At 35.2% G+C, this 22,213-nt stretch overlaps 1 protein-coding gene across 1 annotated transcript in view; it reads left to right on the forward strand.

Annotated features, from left to right (window-relative positions):
* Window positions 1-22,213, forward strand: part of Kiaa1109 (KIAA1109 ortholog) — a 176,058-nt gene that overhangs the window by 10,223 nt on the left and 143,622 nt on the right. Inside the window, 9 exon segments of the mRNA XM_037206553.1 lie at window positions 1,272-1,388; window positions 2,345-2,423; window positions 3,699-3,763; window positions 9,390-9,576; window positions 11,428-11,509; window positions 12,075-12,268; window positions 14,034-14,113; window positions 17,072-17,222; window positions 21,800-21,956. Of these exon segments, the coding sequence (XP_037062448.1) occupies window positions 1,272-1,388; window positions 2,345-2,423; window positions 3,699-3,763; window positions 9,390-9,576; window positions 11,428-11,509; window positions 12,075-12,268; window positions 14,034-14,113; window positions 17,072-17,222; window positions 21,800-21,956 (1,112 nt within the window).

A 22,213-nucleotide genomic window follows, 5' to 3' on the forward strand; every position in this document is an offset into this window, starting at 1 on the left:
CTTGTTGCACACTGTGTTTTTGTATTCGTCCAAAATTATTAGGGTTGGGGCAAGTATTTTTATTGAAGATTATTCTGTTTTCATAATAGACTCGTCCCAAAGTTAGTGGATTGCTGTCAGAGATGAGTCAAATCCATTGGGGGAAAATGACACCTTAACCATATATATAACTTAGTTCACTTGAACACTGCAAGTATTTGCATTGAAAAAAAAATATGGATGATTAAAAAAAAGTCTAGCCAGTGACTCATCCCAGATGCTTAAATCCCAACACAGAAATGCAAAAAAACAAAAAAGCAAGGCTGCACTATGCACTTGAAAATTCCTAATTCCATAGTAATAATGAGAGCAAATTGAATGAAATGTCATGGAAGTCAAAAGAATAATATAAGAATGTTTAATGAAAGAAAGAGGACATGAATAAAATGAATGAATTCAAAGAGAACAAACAGTTGAATGAAGTAAGTCAAACAGAGAGATAGAGGAATTCAATAGAGACATACAAGTGCTGAGAATAAATCAGTTTGAAATTTTGGAAATGAAAATGTCAATAAATCAAAATAAAAAAGTTAGAGAAAAACCTCATTAATAGATCAAGTGAAAATTGAATTCCAGGGCTTAAAGACATGATAGACAAATTAAAATATTCAGAGAATAATCAGGGTGAAATAGTAAAAACCGAACATGCAGGATTTGTGAAATACCATTGGGAGGACAAATTTGGGAATCATGGGCAGAGAAGAGAGAGTAGAACAGTATATAGAACAAAGAAAGAATGTTGAAGGCTCTAGGAGTGAGGTACCAATTTACATGTAAGGGCAAAAAACTAGTTTTTTTTTTTTTTTTTTTTAACCAAAACTGAAGGCAGAGGCATGGAGCAGCAATACCTTTCAAGTTCTTGAAGCATTGAACTTTATCTGATTAGAATCTACACTTTTAAATTTTATTTTAGGCAAGCTGGGCGGTGGTGGCCCATGCCTTTAATTCCAGCACTTGGGAGGCAGAGGCAGGTGGATCTCTGTGAATTAGAGGCTGGCCTGGTCTACAGAGCAAGCTCCAGGAAAGGCACCAAAGCTACACAGAGAAACCCTGTCTCGAAAAACAGACAAACAAACAAATAAAAATTTTTATTTTAGGCAAATAACTGAAGAAAAAAGGAAGTTATATAAGAAAGGAAGAACCTATGATTTTAAAATTGCCAGTATTAAGTTGTCAGAATATAGATTACTATATGGAAGTAAATCTTTGCTGATTTGTTTTCCTCTCACCAGCTACCATTTTGTCTTGTGGATGGATAATTTATCTCACATACTATAATTCTCGGAATGTTGGTCTTATTTTAACACTGGTCCTTAACAGATTGTATAAGCATGGCTATATCCATATTGGTAAGTGTGTGTAACACTATTTTTCTTTCTTTCACATTATCATGAGATACTATATTATGAATTTATATTTTGTAAACAGATAGTAGCTTTAGAACATCATTTTTGGTTCAACAGTTTGAAGTAATCAATCTGGCCTTTCTTGTAACATTCCTTAGATAGTAATGAACTGCCATTTGGTTACTTTTACCCTATTCTCATTGCTGAAAGTGTTTCTATAGTAACTTTTTTGGCTTTTTTTTTCTTAAAAAAGATGCTTATAAAAATATTTGAGAAACTTAAAATACTTAAATTGAATTTCCTTAGAGTTTGCCTTGAATTTGAATATTCAATATAGGCTTTCCCCCTTTTTATAAAGTTGATACTTTACAAATCTGTAAATTGAGATAATTTTGTATATTTCATTTTGTGGCCAGTTTTAGTCAGTTTCTTACTACCAGGAGAAATTTTGCAAGAGGATGGGAATTTACATTAGGAAACCTTGTTCCATGGGAAGCCCGGTGGTTATTGGGTAGAATGGGAGGAGAGGTGGCTGGATAGAGCCACTCCAGCTTTCCTCATATTCAAATACTTCTTAATGAGTACAAGTAAATCTTCTCTGAAGCATAAATGTCTTCTATTAATTGGAGAAAATGACTGATGCAGACAGAGTAATGGAGAAAAATGCTGAATTAGATATTGTGTATGTGTAGTGGCCGTTTGTAATTAAAGGGTTTACCTATATGGAGTACTTACATAAATGGTTATTTAATAGTCCAGTCCATAGTGATATTTTGGCCCTTTTTATTTCATTGGGAAAGAGAGATGAGAGATTTATAAGACTTGTAAGTATATGGAGAAGAGAATAGAAAAAGATGAATTATTTATTAATTTAAAGGCTAAGATTAGTCTAAGCTCTAAATGCTTTACTATGCATTAAAAGAATTATTGTAGTTACCATTGTCTTTTCTCTGTAACAGGTTCCTTCTCTTTCTCTGTTCTTTCTGGCAAAGTCATGGTTCGTGAAATATATTACATTACAGAAGACATGTCTATTAGGTAACAAAAAATGAAGAGACCCAAACAAATATGAAATATTATAAAAATGTTCTTAATATGGTTTTATCTAATATGACTTATGTTTTCAGTAAGCCATAAATCAAAAGTTGTTTATTCAATAATATTTAAAATTGTTTATTTAGACCAGCAAAAAGTTTCTTAGCTATTAGTTTATAGAAACAAATAATTTCATTTGATTTGTGGCTGGAAAATTGAACCATTGAGTTCACTGAGCATTTCAGTGGTTGTTACATGAAATAAGTGTCAGGGATATTGGTATTATCATCAATTCCCTCCTTATTCAAGGTAGCATGCAAGTATTGAGCATGTGTTAGCAACTATTATTTTGCTGTGAGAATGTAAAACTAATATGAATATAAGAGGAAAAAATAACATGGTTAAAGTCTTTTCTGTAAGCTTTAAAGAAAAACTTTATTTTTGTGTTTTTTCAAAATTTGTGACTTAGAAAAAATTTTGGATTAATTTAGAGGTACTATGAATTGGCATTGCTTGTACTTCATTAAAACTGGGAAACAACTTCTGTGGTAGCCTATAATTATTTCTAAATCAAAGTAAAAATCATAATTATAAAACTGAGAGTTGATCATTTTAAGGTATGAAGTCATAGATCATTAATAGATAGGAAGGAGCATCTTTGAATTTTTTCCCTGAGTTTATTAACACCTTCTTTAAGATTTGACTTTTTTCAAGACAGGATTTCTCTGTGTAACAGTCCTGGTTGTCCTGGAACTTGCTTTGTAGACCAGGCTAGCCTCAAACTCACAGAGACTCACCTGCCTCTGCCTCCCAAGTGCTAAGGTTAAAGGTGTGCACCACCACAGCCTGGCAATATTTGACTTTTTAAATATAAATTTTATACTTAAAAATGTTATTTAAAATATAATTTTTTTCTGCACTTCATTTTCCTATAAATATATTTTAGCATTGTTTTACCTAATTAGAAAAGTTGAGTAATTTTTATATTTTATACATGATAAATGTGTATAATTTTTATCAATTAAAAATAAACATTACTTCTTAATTTGGAGTTAGGCAATTTCTTTTTTCACTGAAAGATGCGGAAACAAGAATGAGTTAAGTAAAGCTAGGTGTGGTGGGGAATGCCCTAATCCCAACACCTAGAGGTGGAGACAGGATGATCTGAAAGAAGTTCAAGGTCATCTTTGGCTTCACAGCAAGTTTGAGGTCAGCCTGAGTTTAAAAAATGAGTTCAGTAAATTGTTTTCTTGTTTTTTGTAATCTGCCTTCCCTCAGGATTCAAGATGGATTTATTATTTTTCGGTGGTGGAAAATGTACAACCCAAAGCAGAAACAACATGGTAGGTTCTCCTTTTTATATGTTTCAAAGGTATTTAATCATATAATCAGATTTTCCTTTATATGTATTAAATGTTTCACATAATAGTTTTAATAACTTGAATTTACAAAGCTCTTATTTTATCTGTTGCTTAATCCTTCATTTTGCCAAATTACCTAGTCATGTCTTCAGTATGCTCTCTCCCTGTTTCTATCATCTGTTGAATATGTGGACCTAATCATATAATCATAAAATGGCCTCCTAGCACTCTAATCTTTCTAAGACATCCACATTCTTCAGCTTATCTTTATTCATACTTGCTGTTACCCAGCTTGATCTTAACCTCATGGATGCAAGAGATCCTTGTGCTTAAGCTTTTCTAGTAACTGGGCCTATAAGTATGTGCCAACACGCTGCATATGATTAATGGTGTTAATTACATGTCTGTTAGCATTCATATGGCTTCTTTTGAGAAATGTTAGCTCTCTTGTTCATTTCTAACTGTTTTCTCCCTGTAGAGTTATTTTGTAGATGTAACCAACTGTCTTATTAAAATAAGAAAGACAGAATCAATGTAAAAGAGAAAGCCAAGAGGTCAGAGCTCAGAGCTAAAATCTTACCTCCTGCAGTGCTCCTAGCTTCCCTGAAAGAGAGCTACTTCCTGTGTGTCTGTCTTTAAATAGTCTTTCTGTTCTGCCTTCTCATTGGTTGTAAACCCAAATACATGACTGTCTCATCACTGCCTGTAAGTACCGCCCTCCAGGTCTTCAAGGCATATGTCTCCAATGCTGGCTGTATCCCTGAACACACAGAGATCTACCTAGCTCTTCTACCAAGTGCTGGGATTAAAGGCATGCGCCACTACTACCACACTCTTGCTATGGCTCTAATAGCTCTGACCCCCAGGCAACTTTATTTATTAACATACAATCAAAATCACATTTCAGTACAAATAAAATACCACCATATTGTTTGAGTTCCTTATATATTTTGTATACAGTCTTTATCAAAGAACTTCTTTATCAGTTATGTGGTTTGAAAATATTTGCTCCCAATGAATAGTTTATACCTTGTTAATTATTTCTTTTGTTATGAATATACTTTTATTTTGACATAATCTCATTGGTTTTTGTTTGTTTGTTTGTCTTTGAGATCAAGTCTAAATATCAGTACCTGGACCCAGGGTGGTATTTAGTTATTACTTTGTTGTTTACCATTTTTTTCTAGTAGTTTTATGATTTGGTGTTTTACAAGTCCTCAGGCCATTTTCAGTTGAATTTTGTATATGGTTTAAAGATGAGGTCCTGCATGTGGATTTACAGTTATCAACACCATTTATTAAAGAGATTTGTTTTCCCATTGTATGTTTTTGTCACTTTTGTTGTACTGTAGGTTCTTGGGTTCATTAATAGACTCTTGTGTTCTGTTGGCCTATGTCTCCTTTTACACCAGTATTGTGCTGTTTTAGTGGCGATCACTTTGTATATAGTTTAACATGGACTATGTGAGCCATCCCTAGCTTTGTTTTTGTGCTCATGATTTCCTTGGCAGTTTGGGTTCTTCTGTAGTTCCACATGAACTTTAGGGTTATTTTCCCTTTAGCTGTTATCTTGATCAGTGTTCTATTGCTTTGAACATGACCATGACAACTCTTAAAAAGGGAAGCATTTAATTGGGGCTGGCTTACAGTTTCAGAGATTTAGACCATTGTCATCATGGAAGGAAGCATGGTGGCATGCAGGAAGACATAGTGCTAGAGTAGTTGCTGAGAGTTCTACATCCAGGTCTGCAGGCAGCAGGAAGAGAGGGGATCTGGGCTTGGAATGAGTTTTTGAAACCTCAAAGCCAGTGATGTATTTTCTCCAACAAGGCCCACCTCCCAACCCTTTCAAATAGTGTTACTCCCTAGTGACCAAGTATTCAAATTTCTGAGCCTTTGGGGGCCATTCTCATTCAAACCATCATAGCTGTGAAAAGTGATACTGGAATTTTGAGGCGGTTACATTGACTCTGTAGATGGCTTTCATTAGTAAGATTTTAACAGTATTCTTCTTACCCATGAATGTGGAATATGTTTTCTCTTGATACTCAACTTCTTTCTTTCATGTTTTACAGTTTTAAGTGTCTAGGACTTGAACTCCTTTGGTTAATTTAATCTTAAATACTTTATATTTTTATTTCTGGTAATTTGTTGAGATTGTTCTCTTGAAAACTTGCTGTCAATGTGGAGAAAAGTGAATGATTTTCGTATGTTGATTATCTCTACTCTTGTAACTTTGCTGAGTTCTTTTTTGTTTTTTCAGCTTTAACAGTTTTTGGTGAAATTTTGAGGATTTTCTAACAAGACCATGTTGTTGGCAAGCAACAGTTTAATGTCTTCCTTTCCTATTGATATCTCGTTTATTTCTCTTGGCTTATTGCTTGGACAAGGAACTACAACAATTTTGAAAAGACATGAGGGTGGATATTCTTGTGTTCATTGAGTCTTAGAGGAAAGAGTTCTACTTTTCACTATTGAGTTAATGTTAGCTATGAGCTTATTATTCCCTTTTAAAGGGAATTTTCTATTATGAGAGTTGATGTTCTTAGCAGTGTGCTCATAATCGAACCTGTCAAAAGTAAAGACATGAAATAGCAAGGTAGAATGCACTGTTCAATCTATACATATTGCTAGTCTTTCATGATTTGGGATCAGAGTTTTAGAATAAAGTACATAGAGTAGTGAAGAGGCTGGAACCTAACACTGACAAAATCCAAGCGCTATTAGTAAATTATGTAATTATTTTTAACATATAATATTATAATAGTGGACTGATGTAGATATAACCAACTGTCTTATTAAATAAGAAACACAGAACCAATGTAAAAGAGAAATCCAAGAGGTCAGAGCTCAGAGCTAAAACCTTACCCTTCCCTCCTGCGGTGGTCCTACCTCTCCGAAAGAGATCTACTTCCTGTGTGTTTGTCTTTAATATAGTCTTTCTGTTCTGCCTTCTCATTGGTTGTAAACCCAAACACATGACTGCCTAATCACTACCTGTAAGTACAGCCCTCCAGGTCTTAAAGGCGTATGTTTCCAATGCTGGCTGTATCCCTGAACACACAGAGATCTATGGGATTAATGGCGTGCGCCACCACTGCCACGCTCTTTGTATGGCTCTAATAGCTCTGACCCCCGGGCAACTTTATTTATCAATATACAATTAAAATCACATTTCAGTACAAATAAAATATCACCATAGACTATATTCTCTAGTAGGACTTTATAGCTAATATATTATTTTTTTGTTGATTTAAGGGCAGATTCATGTGCTTTGACAATTATCCAATCAGTATAGATGGTTGACATTCCTTGATGGAAATCTTAGAAGTCTAGCTGGAGTGTGGACCTGAAAACAATAGAAGCTACACAGACTTCCAAGGAGGTGAATTAAAGACTACCTCTTAGTAGGGCCAAAATTTTCATTAGAAATTAGAGTTGTTTAATTTGAAGAGAAGAGTGGTGTTCAGGTCTACAAATTCTTCTTTTTTTTAACTTTCTTTTTATTTATTCTTTGTGTCTTTCATGTCATGCATATCAGTCCCATTCATTTCCCCATCCCTTCATATCTACTTTCTGCCCTTGCACCCCCTCCCCCAATAAAGTAAGATAAAATTTGAGAGAAAAAAAGAACACACACACAAAAAGAAAAAAATCAGTCTAGTCATGGAAGCTGTCGTGAGACACAGTGAGTCATGCAGTAAACCCCTTTACCCATATATTTACTTGGAAGTGTTCATTGCAAAGAGTCATTGGTCTGGTTTAAGGTTTCTGTTATTAATGCTGTGCCTTTATTGGGACTCCTCTTGGATATCCTGTTGTTGCCCTGTGTTGCGGAGATCCTACAACTTTGGGTCTGCAGGACCGGTCCCTTCATGTGTTCCAGCAGATCATAGATGGGGTGGATGTTGGGGTGGGCCAACTCATGATTCTTGTCTGGGCCTGGGTAGTTGCAGGGTTCAGCTCTCCCCTGTCCTCACCACCAGAGTGAGCTCTCCAACATTTCCCTTGCAAGGGGCAGTACCACCACTAGACTAGTTTACTTGGAGTTGGTGTAGAAAGCAGGATTACCAGGTGACAGTGTAGACTTTGTAGAACTTACATATTATTTTTCTGGATAAGATAGGAAGATTAGAAAATTTAGGAATAGAGGATGAGATGATCTTGAGATTTAAATAATCTGTTCGCTATGCTAAGCACAAGCATGAGGAAGAACAGAACAAAAGCAGAGACTAGTTAGGAGACAGTTAGAAAGAGTGGAAAGAGATGGTGACTTGAGCCGGAGCATTCAAAAGTGGCTGGATTCTGAATGTTTTAAGAAAAGCTGTTTGGATTGTCTGATTATTTCTGGGACATGAAAGAGCAGTCAAAACTTTTGAGCTTTAGCAATGGAAAAGACAGACTTTCTGTTGATGAGGAATATTGTGTATTGGGTTTGGGTAGGGAAATCAGGTGTTGGTTAAGTCTTGTTTCAGAAAAGTTGGAGACATTGAGTGCATACTGCCCACTTGCTCTTTGACCTTGGAGTCTGGGGCACACCATTGTTGATTACTAAGCAAAGGTTTAATCCTGATGCATGATAAGGGTTTGATTTACTTGTTTAAAATGGGTAATTATACTTATTGGTTTCAAGAATTGTACTTTATGCATATTAATAAAAAATTACCTGTTTATCTGTCTGCTTTAAGAATTTGATATGCAGCAAGAAAGAATGATGGGATGGTTGATGTAATAGGTATTGTCTTAGCTCTTAGTCATGTTACCACATGACTGGAGAAACAGCAGAGAATCTTGGTCAAAAAACTACATAAATGGCAGGAAAGATACAGCTCATAGCCATCAAGTATTTGGAGTTAATATTACTTTTCTTTATTTTTACTACCATAGATTTTGTTTTTTAAGAACTTAATTTACCCCCCCTTCTACCAGTTGTCCTAGAAAATGATGAGAAAATACTTTAATTGAAGTAATATGATTACTATGTGAAAAATAAATGTTTATGATTTTTCTTATTTTTTTTTTTAAATGTGAGTGGCAGTGTATTTTGTTAGTTAAAAATCTATTTGCTTACAGGTTTCAACATTACATTTTTTTTTTTTTTTTTGCAAGAAGCATGAAGAATTGGTGAAATTTGGTGTCTTCATGAAGGGTAGATAGATATCTCTTGTTTAAATTATAGCTTCATCTACTAAGATGAAAGTTAATAAATTTTTCACTCATTTTTAAAAGCTAAGGTTATTTTTGAAACTGATTATCCAATTTTAAAGAATATTCAATAGAATCTGTTAGAAGTGAAAAAATAGACTAAGATTATAAAAGATGTTACAAAAATGTAACATTTTATTTTAGAACAAAAGAAATTAAAGGTAAATTTTTTCTGCTATGGTTATCATGAGATTGATGACTTGCAACTTCCTCTGTAGAAGCAAATGTCCTCTTTCTTCTAAGTAAGTTTGTTTTACTTTGTGAAACAAGACTGGACAAAAATATTTTGATTAAAATTCTTGAAAAGTTGACTGAAACCTTTCTTTTCATTACTCCCTTTCTTGCTTTTATTCATTCATTCTTTTTTTTTTTTTTTTTTTTTTTTGGTAACTTGTTTCTTTAGATCCAAAGGCAGAAACCAGATTATATATCACAGTTAATGACTTTGAATTTCATGTCTACAATCGTTCGGATCTTTATGGGCACCTTCAAGAGTTGTTTGGTTTGGAACCAACTATAATTCCACCCAAGAAAGATGATGATAAAACCCGGGAAAATGGAAGAACAAGAACTCAATCCAAAATTGAAAGGTTCAGTGTCAAACTTGAATTTTAGTAATTTCTAATATTTCAACTCTTTTTAGTAGAATATCATCAACAGTGTTCACCTAAACAGAATCTAATCTCTTAGTTTTATATAGGTATATAATCTTTTAAAAATTAAAGTAATAGAAGATTAATTTATATAAAAAGTCCCATCTCAGCCGGGCGGTGGTGGCGCACGCCTTTAATCCCAGCACTCGGGAGGCAGAGGCAGGCGGATCTCTGTGAGTTCGAGGCCAGCCTGGGCTACCAAGTGAGTTCCAGGAAAGGCTCAAAGCTACACAGAGAAACCCTGTCTCGAAAAACCAAAAAAAAAAAAAAAAAAGTCCCATCTCTTGTTAGTCCATATTCATAGTCTGTTATTAATTTGCCTTTTATCCTTTCAATATGTGTACATAAATGTACATCATGTTTATATATTCAAAATACACATGTAAATATTGTATTTGTGTTTTTGAAAATCACCTGTGGCTTCTGGTTGTAATGTGTTTTTTTTTTTTTTTTTTTTCTTTTGGTGGTGCTAGGGATTGAGCCCAGGCCTTGCCCATTCTAAGTGAGCACTCTACCACTGAGCTAATCCCCAACTCTGTAGTCTGCTATTCATTTGGAAATATATGTTAAAATCTTTCTTATCTGTATACTTTAAATATATAACAATTTTACAAAGGAAAATAGAATAAGCTCTTGCCATACAAATATGTATCACTGTCATTCATCTTTTTTTATATATGTTGTTGAAAGGCCAAGGGACAGAACAGGAACACATAAATAAAAGGAAATCTATTCTAGAAAGACAGAAATATCTTAAAGAAGGCACTTATAAAGTAATAGTCAGCTCAATGTTCAGTGTGTAGTAATTTAGTATGAGTCTTGGAAAATAAGCCACAATTAGTGATTAGGAAATGAAATGACTCATGTACCCTTTCTAGAGAAATTAAAGTTACTTAATTTTATTCAGGAATTTTTTTTTTTTTATCAAACTATTGTTTTCAAATGAAGCTTACTTTAATTTTAACTTACTATTACATTTTAGACACAGCTTTTCCTTTTATTTATTTTTTCTTTTATCTGAAAATTGTTCCATTGGATGAAATATTATTCAGCTTTTTTAAAAAAGAAAATCCTGTTATTTGCAGTAAAATAGATAATATGAGATAAGCCAAACCAAGAAAGGCAAATATAACATAATTTTATTTACATGTGGAGTTTAAAAAAATTGAACTCACCTGGGCTTGAGGGCAAATGTGATTTTGAGATCAGCTACATAGTAAGACCCTTTCTCAAGAAAAAAAAAAAAAAAAGGAAATTTTCAAAGAATTAATGAAAATACTTTTAAAATAAGTTAAAAAAATTAAAAGAAACCAACAACACAGGTCCCCTCTCCCACAATCTTAAACTCAAAGAAATAGAGTGGAATTGTGGTGACAAGGGGCTAGTGATGAAAGAATTGTGGTTACAGGGTGATGAGAATTAATACTGACTTATATACCTTGATGGCATAAATCACCTGGCTGATTAACTTTGTTGTATTATAAAGTGGGGTGATATAATGGGTATCGCAGTACAATAGTGATGTCATATTCTACTCGAGTATTATTATAGATAGTTTTTCATTATAGCTTGTTTAAAAAACAAAGAAAAAAATAGTATGAAAAAGTACATGCCAAGAGATACTTTTAGGAATATTACCATGTCTTCACATGATTGTTGTTTTATTTACTTGAATACTCATTAGATGTATTTGGAAAATGCAGCTGGCATTAATGATGTGCATTATGAAGAAGTTTAATTTTTATACCCTTAGGTTTTTCTTAATGTCAACTTTATTTTTCTCATCAGAGTTAAAGTAAAAACAGAATCTCAAGACCCCACATCTTCATGGAGATCACTTATCCCAGTCATTAAGGTCAACGTGAGCACAGTAAGTAAATTATGTTCGAGGTAATGTTTGGCACATTAACCCATAGAACTTTTTTTTTCAAATACAAAGTCCATGTAAGAAAAGAAAACAATTTTCTGCACATTTTAGTTCCTATATCTGTAGGGTGTGAAATGAACTGTTTTAATACCAGCTCTGTATTTGTATACTTATTAAAACTGAAAGGTTGCCAGGCGGTGGTGGCGCATGCCTTTAATCCCAGCACTCGGGAGGCAGAGCCAGGCAGATCTCTGTGAGTTCGAGGCCAGCCTGGGCTACCAAGTGAGTCCCAGGAAAGGCGCAAAGCTACACAGAGAAACCCTGTCTCGAAAAACCAAAAAAAAAAAAAAACAAACAAAAAAAAAACCTGAAAGGCTATTTACAAGTGCTTAAGTTTCTCTAAACTTACCTTTAGATGTCTTTAAATATTGGTTTAAATAAATGATAATGATTTTAAATAATGATTTAGATAGCATATACAGCTAAAATAGAATCATTTAGTTCTTGCTTGAAAATTTTCAGCTAAGGAAAAACAATGACTAAAACAATGTATCTCTTATGTTTTTAGGGACGTTTGGCCTTTGGGAATCATTACCAACCTCAGACTCTGTGTATCAATTTTGATGATGCTTTCTTAACTTATACTACAAAACCACCTTCAAGTCATCTTGACCAATTCATGCACATTGTGAAAGGAAAGCTTGAAAATGTTCGAGTCATGCTTGTTCCTAGTCCAAGATATGTTGGTCTACAAAATGATGAGTAAGAAAACATAAAAATAGTAACTTCTCTGTAGCTAATATAAGTACCAACTGGAGCCTGTAGCATCTTTCTCATTTCTGTGGTAGAAGCTGTACAGCAATCACATATATTTTTCAGTCTGTTAAAGCCTTTGTGCTAAAAATGATGGGTGTACTTTTCAATGTGTTTCTGTGTGATTATAATGATAATTTTTTATACCCTCTTCTCACTTATTTTGGCCTAAATTAAGCTCTAATGTTATGTTAGGACTTGCCCATTAATGGTGTATTTTTTTTTATCTGGAAGGCCAGGATAAGTAATAAATTGAAGTTGAAAGCCAATTAAACTTTCTCTTGGAAAAATTGCTTAAGTTAGAATAGTCCAATTTTGAGATAACTGCTTGATTTTTTTCTTTGAGCCCCAAAGAATTTTCCTATCTAGCATTCCAACTTTTCCCCCTGTGCTGAAATAGCTGTTTTATTTAGAAGATATGTTACATTAGACTCACCAGTATGATGAGGCGCTTGTGCAGGAATGGACTAGACCTGGAGGAGACAGCCCTTTATTAACTCCTGCCAGACACCAGGTCATGTATTTTTGGAATGAGTCCCCAATCTTTTTTCTTTTCTTTTCTTTCTTTTTTTTTTTTTTTTGGTGAGGAAAACAGTTTATTTGGCTGCTATATATTCTGGGCCTCAGTCATTTTGGAAAACCAAGGCAGGAACTCAAGGAAGTAATTAAAGCAGAAGCCATGGAGGATTCCTGCATACTGCTTGTTCTGCATAGTTTGCTCAGCCTGCTTTCTTTCATTTTTCACTTATTTCATATACCAACCAGTTTCCCCTTCCTCCTCTCTCCTGTCCCCTCTCCTACCTCCCATCTACTCCTCCCTCCATCCACTCCTTCTCCCTTCAGAAAGGGGCAGGCCTCCCATGGGAGTCAACAAAGCATGTCATATAACATTGAGGCAGGACCATACTCCTCCCCCTGCATCAAGGCTGGGAGAGTTTCAGGCCATAAGCTACATGAAATTATGTTTTTTTAAAAAAAGTAGGTTGGCTTAATTTTTGTGGTTTAAAACATATTTAGAAGAAAATTATTGCATTTTGGTATGCTGTTATCTAATGAGAAATATATTTTTATGTAGAAGACAGTGCTATATGGCAGAGAAGTTGTTAATTCTAAAGAGTAAGAGGATACATTATTGCCAGCTTTTAAGTTCAAGATGTTTGCTTTACATTTATTTTAAGTTAATTAATCAGCAAAATATTCTCAGAGGAAAAATAAATTGTTATAGATAAAAATGACAATTCTTTTCTTATTTCTGAATGATTATACCTTATTATGCTGGTAGATTAAATATTACTTAGGATTATAATAGAAATCATTTAAATTTGGTCATAAAAGCAAAATTTGACTATTATATTTCAGTAATTATTGTTGTAGTTAACCTCTGTTTTAAATAGATTTATCTCAATCAAAACATAAAGTGAGGCCTATAAGCCAGTTCTTTTCTTATTGAACTAATTTACCAGTAAATTTTCAGGGTCATTTTATCACTTAACCTGATGTAATATAAAACTAGAGTAACTTGTTACATTTATTACTGTGTTTGTCTGTGTGAAAGATGTTCTTTTTTTTTTTTTTTTTTTTTAAGATATAACCTGTCATGTGCTTTGTAGTTTTTTTCCCCTTTTTCTCTTCACTTTTTACCTACTGTTCACTAGAGTGCTGATCATTTTATAGTCTAAGATGTATTTATTGTGCCTCATACATGTTCTCATAGACCACCAAGACTAATGGGAGAAGGTTTTGTGGTGATGCAGTCAAATGATGTTGACATCTACTATTACATGGATGAGCCAGGTATGCCCTCTTTGAAAGTATGTCGTATAGGAATGCTTCTGTTTCTTCTATAAAATGCTATTGTCTCCATTGTAGCTAGAGTTTTCCTGCCTTGCCCACAGTCAGGACAAATCTTTGTCACCCGCCAGTCCCACAGCCACTCAGACACAACCAAGTAAACACAGAGTCTTATATTGCTTTCAAATTGTATGGCCGTGGCAGGCTTCTTGCTAACTGTTCTTTTTTTTTTTTTTTTTTTTTTTTTTTTTTTTTTTTGTTTTTTGGTTTTTTTGAGACAGGGTTTCTCTTTGTAGCTTTGAGCCTTTCCTGGAACTCGCTTTGTAGACCAGGTTGACCTGGAACTCACAGAGATCCGCCTGGCTCTGCCTCCCGAGTGCTGGGATTAAAGGCGTGCGCCACCACCACCCAGCTGCTAACTGTTCTTATATCTTAAATTAATCCATTCCCACAAATCTATACCTTGCCATGTGGCTCGTGGCTTACCGGCATCTTTTCATGCTGCTTGTCAGGGTGGTGGCTGGCAGGCTCCTGCCTTCCTGTTCTTTCTTTTCTCCTCTCTGTTAGTCCCGCCTATACTTCCTGCCTAGCCATGGCCAATCAGGTTTTATTTATTGACCAATCAGAGCAACTTGACATACAGACCATCCCACAGCACAGCCAAGTGCAGACCATCTCAGACACCTGCACTCAGGCCTGTGGTCCTAATCATCCTCTATGCGGACCTGCTGGTAAAGCCACGAACAACCTGAGAACGGGCTCCCACAGGACATACAGACACATCCCACAGCACTCCATATTTCAAATCTTCTGAAAGTTAACATCAGTAAGTGTTAAATGTTACTGTGAGAGTGTGTAATTTCTAAAACAAATAAAAGATGTCATGTCTTAAGAGTTGAGTATTACATTACTATTTTGTAGACTAATCTTTTCTGCAAATTGCATTTCATAGGTGTGCCTCAAAAATTGAGGATGCAAATAATCCATTGATTTGCCTGCAAACCTCATGATGTCATTTTTTTTCTCTGCTGAATAGTACTCCATTGTGTATATGTACCACATTTTGTTTATCCATTCTTCAGTTGAAGGGCATCTAGGTTGTTTCCAGGTTCTGGCTATTACAAGCAATGATGCTATGAACATAGCTGAGCAAGTGCTCTTGTGGTATGATTGAGCATTCATTGGGCTTATGCCCAAGAGTGGTGTAGCTGGGTCTTGGGGGAGATTGATTCCCATTTTTCTAAGAAAGCGCCATATTGATTTCCAAAGTGGCTGTACAAGTTTGCATTCCCACCAACAGTGGAGGAGAGTTCCTCTTGCTCCATATCCTCTTCAGCATAAGGTGTCTTCAGTGTTTTTGATCTTAGCCATTCTGACAGGTGTAAGGTGGTATCTCAGAGTTGTTTTGATTTGCATTTCTCTTATGACTAAGGATGTTGAGCAATTCCTTAAATGTCTTTCAGCCATTTGAGCTTCCTAAGAAAAACCTTTAGGGTGCATGGTAACAGGGTGGTTTGTTTTAACTTAGAGGGGAAAAAAAAAAATCACAATTTGTTGCACTTGAACTTCAAACTTAAAAATTGAGACTTAGCTATTTTCAGTGTTTGATAGATAGCTTTCATTTGAGAAAAGTCCCTAATATTGGATTGTTTCAGCTCTTTTATCATGCTTTGGTTCTTTTTGCCTCCTGATGATTTGTGTGGTCACAGTATTTTCAGTGTAGGACCAGGATTTTACTTGTCTTTTTGTCATGACATTGCAGAAGCAGTAGTATTCAGGAGTCACTGCCACACATTTGTAGTTCAACAGAAAATGTCATATCTCAAAAGAATTCTTTGATGAAACCATAAGAATTTCAATTTTATCGCCTTTTGAGGCATAAGTAGAGTCTTTGCATTTGGTATGATGAACTGGGAAGGAAGTATACATGGAACACTTGTTCTGCGAGCCAGAGTGCTCCAGTGAGTTCAGAAAAAGCACTCACTTGATTGAGTCACAAGCCTTTTTACTTTTTTTCATGGAGCACTAATTTTACTTGAATAATTCAAGACAAACCATATATTTTTGCATGTGAAAATTAGAATTTTGGAAATTTGGTGCTGTTTGACAGCATCTCAGTATTAACAGCTTTTCTAATGAAACTGTTAGTGATATTAATGTGGTTTTAGGAAAAGTTTAATAATAATTTGCCAGTATTTATAAAAATGAACATAACTCAATTAACCAGTGTTTTCCAAATGACCAGTACATAATACAGAGTCATGCATGGATAAAAGATTCAGAATACAAGAGAGAGCAGTAGATTTTAACATGAGAGAGTTTGAAAAATTGAGTAATGGGTTTCATTGTAATCTTTCTGAAGTGCCACTTGTTGAATTTTGCTCTAGTATCACAGAATATCATCCAACTTTATATATGAAAGGCTATTGAATGTCTCTCCCTTTTCTATCTATACCTAAGGCCAGACTGCCTCAGATCCTTTAACAACAGATAAGTACAGAGTAACTATGAGAATCTACCTATTTTCTGTTTGGCTGGACACTGATACCTGTTGATTTAAAAAGCAATACAAATACTTCTCACTAAAATGTTTTGGAAAATAGAGTTTTTTTTTTTTTTTTTAATTTTTTCTTGGGATGAAAACATAATTTTTATTAGTTACTTTTTATTGTATCTTATACTTTAAAAAAGTTATTCCTGATGTAATTAAATAGTGTTTATTATTTAAATAAAACCTTTTTAAAATCATGGAATTTTAATTTGAACATAGTAAATTTGATATTTGAAAAAAATTTGTTTTGTTTGTTTAACATACAAACAAAACAAAAACACCAATCTCTCTGGGACTCTTAAATTTTTAAATGTAAGGTTACTTGAAACTGAAACATTTGAACTGCTAATATAAGGAAGCTTCTTAATGGAGGTTTTAACTAATTGCCTTTTTATACTTTTGGAATGTAGGACTTGTTCCAGAAGAAACAGAAGAGAGTATAGAAGGAGAAGTAAGCAGTGAAGATTGCAAATTACAAGATTTACCTCCCTGCTGGGGACTAGATATCGTTTGTGGTAAAGGAACAGATTTTAATTATGGACCCTGGGCTGACAGGCAGAGGTACTTGAGTGAATTATATTTCTAATAGTCTTTCAAGTATATTGAGATTTTATTTCTTATTGAATACTAGCTTAATATTTAAAAATATTTTTTATTATTTTCAATTATGTATATTCATGTGTATTTGTATTCATATGTATCCATATGTATTCAGGTATGTGTACCTGAGCTCAGGTACCCATGGAGGCCATAGGATCTCCTGGAGCTGGAGTTATAATCAGTTGTGAGATGCCTGGTATGGATGCTACCAAACTCAGGTCCTCTGGAAGAGCAGCAAGTGCTCTTAATAGCTTAGCCATCATTCTAGCCCCCATTGCTTAATTTAGTAAACTATTATGTTGTGGCAAAGTAAGTTTTCACTAAACACTTTGATCCAGATAGTAACTTGTTTGTGGAGAAACCACAGGCAAACTCCAGTGAGCAGCCTACTTATTGGTTCCATTTTATTTTTGTATTTTATTGATGATTTATTTACTGACCTTCTGTGAGTTAGGGATTTTGGGGATATACAGATTCAGAAATGAAAAGCTACAATAGCTGTAGTGAAGCCATAATAAATGGGGAAGGGTCTTGATGACAGGCTCAGAAAGACAGTAGTGGTTTCTGACTAAATAGCTAAGTATTGCTGAGATACAGCTTCAGCAGCAGAAGCTTGTTTAATCAAGTTCTGGATTTCAAGAGTTTCACTTGGAAGTGTTAGCAATGTTGGTTCCTTGTGACCATCATGAGAGGAGGATGTGTCCCAGGCCCCTTCTTGAAGCTAAAGCAACATGTGTTGTCTCTTCTTTTGACATGCCCTGTCCTAGAGTATGTTGATCCCTTACTTAAGGAGAACACCATCCATACAGGGCTAGGGTATACTCTGATGACCCTGTGCAAACTTTATCATCTCTAAAATCTGTGTCACCAAATACAGTCATGTACTAAAAGATTTAAACTTAAGATTTAAACATGAATTTTTAGGATACAGTTTGGCTTGTAACAAGCCACTTGCATTAAAGGTTAGCACAGTGAAAAAAGAAGGCCTTATTAGGCAGTGTGAGTATAGTTTATGAAAGATAAGTAGAGGTTTGCTAGGGGAAGGAAGGGGTGGGACTAATCAAGGAAAAATGAGTAAGGACAGTAGAAAATTGCCCTGAAGGTCTTGTAGGTAGTTCAGAGTTCTGTAATAAAGAAACATGGCCAGCCAGATACAGTGAATCATGCCTGTCATTTCAGCATTCCAGAGGGGGCCTATGTAGGAGAATTGTGAGTTAGGGGCCAGCCTGAGCTATGAAGTGAGACCCCCAACTCAGAAAGCCAGGGACTGAGGCTTTAAGTAAATGGCAGAGTGCTTGCCTATTTAATGTGCAAGGCCTAAAGAAAAGAAATAAATTAATAATAAGTGCACGTATAGGAGTATCTGAATGGCTTTGTTTGCATGTGTGTTTGTTTTGAGGTGGGGCTCTTGTTCAACCTGGCCTTAAACTCTGGGTTCAAGTGATCCTTTTGCTTTAGTCTCCTGAGTATCTGGAACTACATGTAGTCTTGACTATCATACCTGTCTACCTGGAAGGTTTTTTTAAAACTAGGCTTCTATTAATTTTAAAGTAACTTTTATTTGTAAATAAACATGGTTGCAGGTTTTGGCCTAGAACCTGGGTATCTGTGTGCCCTTTGATGTCAACATGGCGAGGAATATCAACACAGACACAGCTGTGGTAGGACCACAGACCCAGACATGGTCCTCAGAAACTACCTGGACCAGGAAGTCACCATGGCCCCAGGTGGCAGCACAGGCCACTTAGATTGGCATGGCCCCTGTTGCAGCATGCCTCTCAGATACCAAATGGCTCTCTAGGTGGCAGCCTAGACTACAGGCCTCTTCACAGCCTTCAGTGGTAACTGGAGCCACAGATACTAACAGGCCCCCTTCAAGCTGCTTCAGGGCCTCAGACTAAGACCTGGCCTTTAGCAATAGCCCAGGCCCAGATATCTATCACCTTGGCCTTGGGTGGCTAACAGACCATTCATGTCAACCTGTTCCTCACCACCCTCACCTCTTTAGATTTACCTCTAACCATAGCCCATTAGACTGTTGTGTCTCTCCCTCTCTCTTCCATTTCCCCACCCTGTACCCACTATCCACTTTCTGCCAGTGCTCTTGGTTGGATCACAGGTGGCGCTTGGTTGAGTCTTGCCCACCCCAGCCACAAGGCATGGTATGGAGCTGTTGTTTTTCTTCTCTCATGCGCTCAGACATAGAACCTTCGGGCAGTGCTTGGTATAATGGTACCTGACCAAGTAGTCTGGTGGGAGCCGTCTGTGTCCTCTGCCAGTTCAGGCCTGGAAAGGGCAGAACAGCTCCTGATTAATTGTTCAGTATGTTCTTTTAATGTTAGTAGTTCAGGTACATTAAAATAACATGCCTCAGTAAGTCATTGTTTAACAGTTGTTCAAAAACTGAAATAAGGTTTTTAAAAACCTTTGAAATATGTTATGACAGTTACTAAGTTCTATGTTTATTTATTAAGCTTGAACATCAGTGGAGCTTAAAATTTCAGGTTAGAAAGCAAAGATTCTGTATGTTATTAGATTTTAATTTTCCTTTTATAGAATTTTTTTTCTTTTTTTTTTTTAATTTAATGATGCTTGTAGTCACTGGCATCAGTTGAAAATGAGAGGTTTCTACTAAGTAATGCAATAACTCCATTTGAACTGTATTCAGGAATCATAGTAGAAAATAGCCTTTGTTTTAGGGAAGGGGGTATACTGGTGAACAGTTAGATTAAGAAAAAAAAAAAACAAACATGAAATGGGTTTCTCTGTGAAAGAGTCCTGGTGCTCTTGAACTCACTCTGTAGACAAGACTGGCCTCGAACTCATAGACATCCACCTACCTCTATCTTCTGAGTGCTGAGATTAAAGGCATGCGCCACCACTGCCCAGGTTCAAGTTAAATTTTTACAATAAGTTTTTGATTTTTGAGACAGGGTCTCTTTACACAGCCCTGACTGTCCTCCTGGACCTTACTATGTAGACTAGGTTAGCCTCAGACTTAAAAAGATCTACCTGTTCTTCCTAAGTGCTGGGATTAAAGGCATGCACCACCACACCTGACACAAAAATCCATCTTAGAGACTGACCAATCTTAGTAGTATTATTTAGAGAATTGATACTGCATTTCTGTGCATTAGAACTTCACTTTCACAACCCTCTCTAGCAGCTTTTCCTCTACTGAGAGAATACTCCAGTGTATTTTTTATTTAGATTTAGAACTTATTGAATAACAAGGTTTATTCAATCTCATTAAATCAAAAGTTTTATTTTTCTGTGTGCTTTGTTCATGTGGGTAGCGTTAGCTTCCTTAATCTCTTGGAAAGATGGCTATGTGATGTTGGGAAGGTATTGAAACCACAGCAGTAAGAGCCAGAGTTCAGGTCAGCCCTTCCTATCCAGTGTTCTTTCCATTACAGCCCATTCATTGCCTGTCCCACCTGGTGTGCTGTATTTTTTGTCTTGTTTTAGTATGTTGTGAGTTTCAGATGATTTGCAGACTTTCTTTTGTGCATTTTCATTTAATGATGGCAAGTTGAACTCTGTGAACCTCAGTTTTCAGATTTTGTTCTGTTCATCTACTTTTTTTCCAAGTCTGTCTTAGTCTTTTCTGTCACTGTTGACTCTGTCTTCAACCCTATTATTTAAAAGACATGCACTGCTACCTTCTCTTAACATTATACTAAACTAATGTTTGCTCCCATAGAAGACTCCGAGTTGAATATTTCTTAAGTTCTTTCATCCTTGTCAAATGATATTATAGGGAGACATACACTAGGCTCAGCAACTAAATACTTGTTTACTTTTTAGAATATATTGCTCTTTGTCCTTTCGTTGATATTATGCTGGTTAAAAGTGAATGTGGGGAGTTGGACAGATGGTTTGGTGGTTAAGAGCACTGGTTAGTCTTGGTGGTTAAGAGCGCTGGTTAGTCTTGCAGAGGACATGGGAATACCAGCACCCAACTGGTGGCTTACAACTGTTTATAACTCTTACCTCGGGATCTTACACCCTCTTTTATCACTCACACACATTGTATCCATGAAGTGCACAGATACAAGTGTAGGCAAAACACCCATACACATAAAATAAAATAAAGGTTAATTTTTGAGTGATTGTGAAAATAATACAAAAATTCTTCCATGTGTCACACACTGTTAAGTATTTTTATTTAACCCTCAGTGTCAGTCCCTGAGATTAATTATTCTTACAGATAAGGAAGCTGATCTTTCTTCAGAAAAATTTAATTCACTTGCTGAGGGAGAAATGATCTCTTTCATTTCTTCGTCATTTGCACAGTTGATGTACTTGTAGCATGTTTTTAGAACTCACATAACACTTTGATTGGGGCCTGCCCATGTCTCACTCAGTAATAGTGTATTAGGTGTTCAAAGCTTATTGATATCTAGAAGTATGAGATAATGGAAAAATAGTTTGTTAAGTGAGATAGCAATGATAGGTTAAAATATGATTTTGGTCCCTTATTAAAGGTGATTGATTGTGTTTGACTAACACGCCAACTCCTTTTCTTTATTATGTAGAGATTGTTTATGGAAGTTTTTCTTTCCACCTGATTATCAAGTTCTGAAAGTTTCTGAGGTTGCACAGCCTGGAAGACCAAGACAGATCCTTGCATTTGAACTACGAATGAATATTATTGCAGATGCTACCATTGACTTGCTGTTTACTAAAAACAGGGTATTTATTATAAGATAGTAGAAAATATTATTTAAAATTTGAAAATTAATTTTCAGAGTATTTTTGTGGGTCATAATTATATGCTTAGCTTTATTTCTCTGAGCTCCCTATACCTCCTTAAGTAATCTTGTACATTTTACATTTATAATGGTTTATTAAATGCAAATAATGGAAAGAAATTAATAATGATTAATAGTAATAACAGTGGACTTTTAAGTTACCTTCTGGTTTCTCCTTTGTATTTTGTTAAAATATTT

The sequence above is a fragment of the Peromyscus leucopus genome, chromosome 6 (assembly GCF_004664715.2).
Source record: "Peromyscus leucopus breed LL Stock chromosome 6, UCI_PerLeu_2.1, whole genome shotgun sequence".
In the NCBI taxonomy this organism is placed as follows: Eukaryota; Metazoa; Chordata; class Mammalia; order Rodentia; family Cricetidae; genus Peromyscus; species Peromyscus leucopus.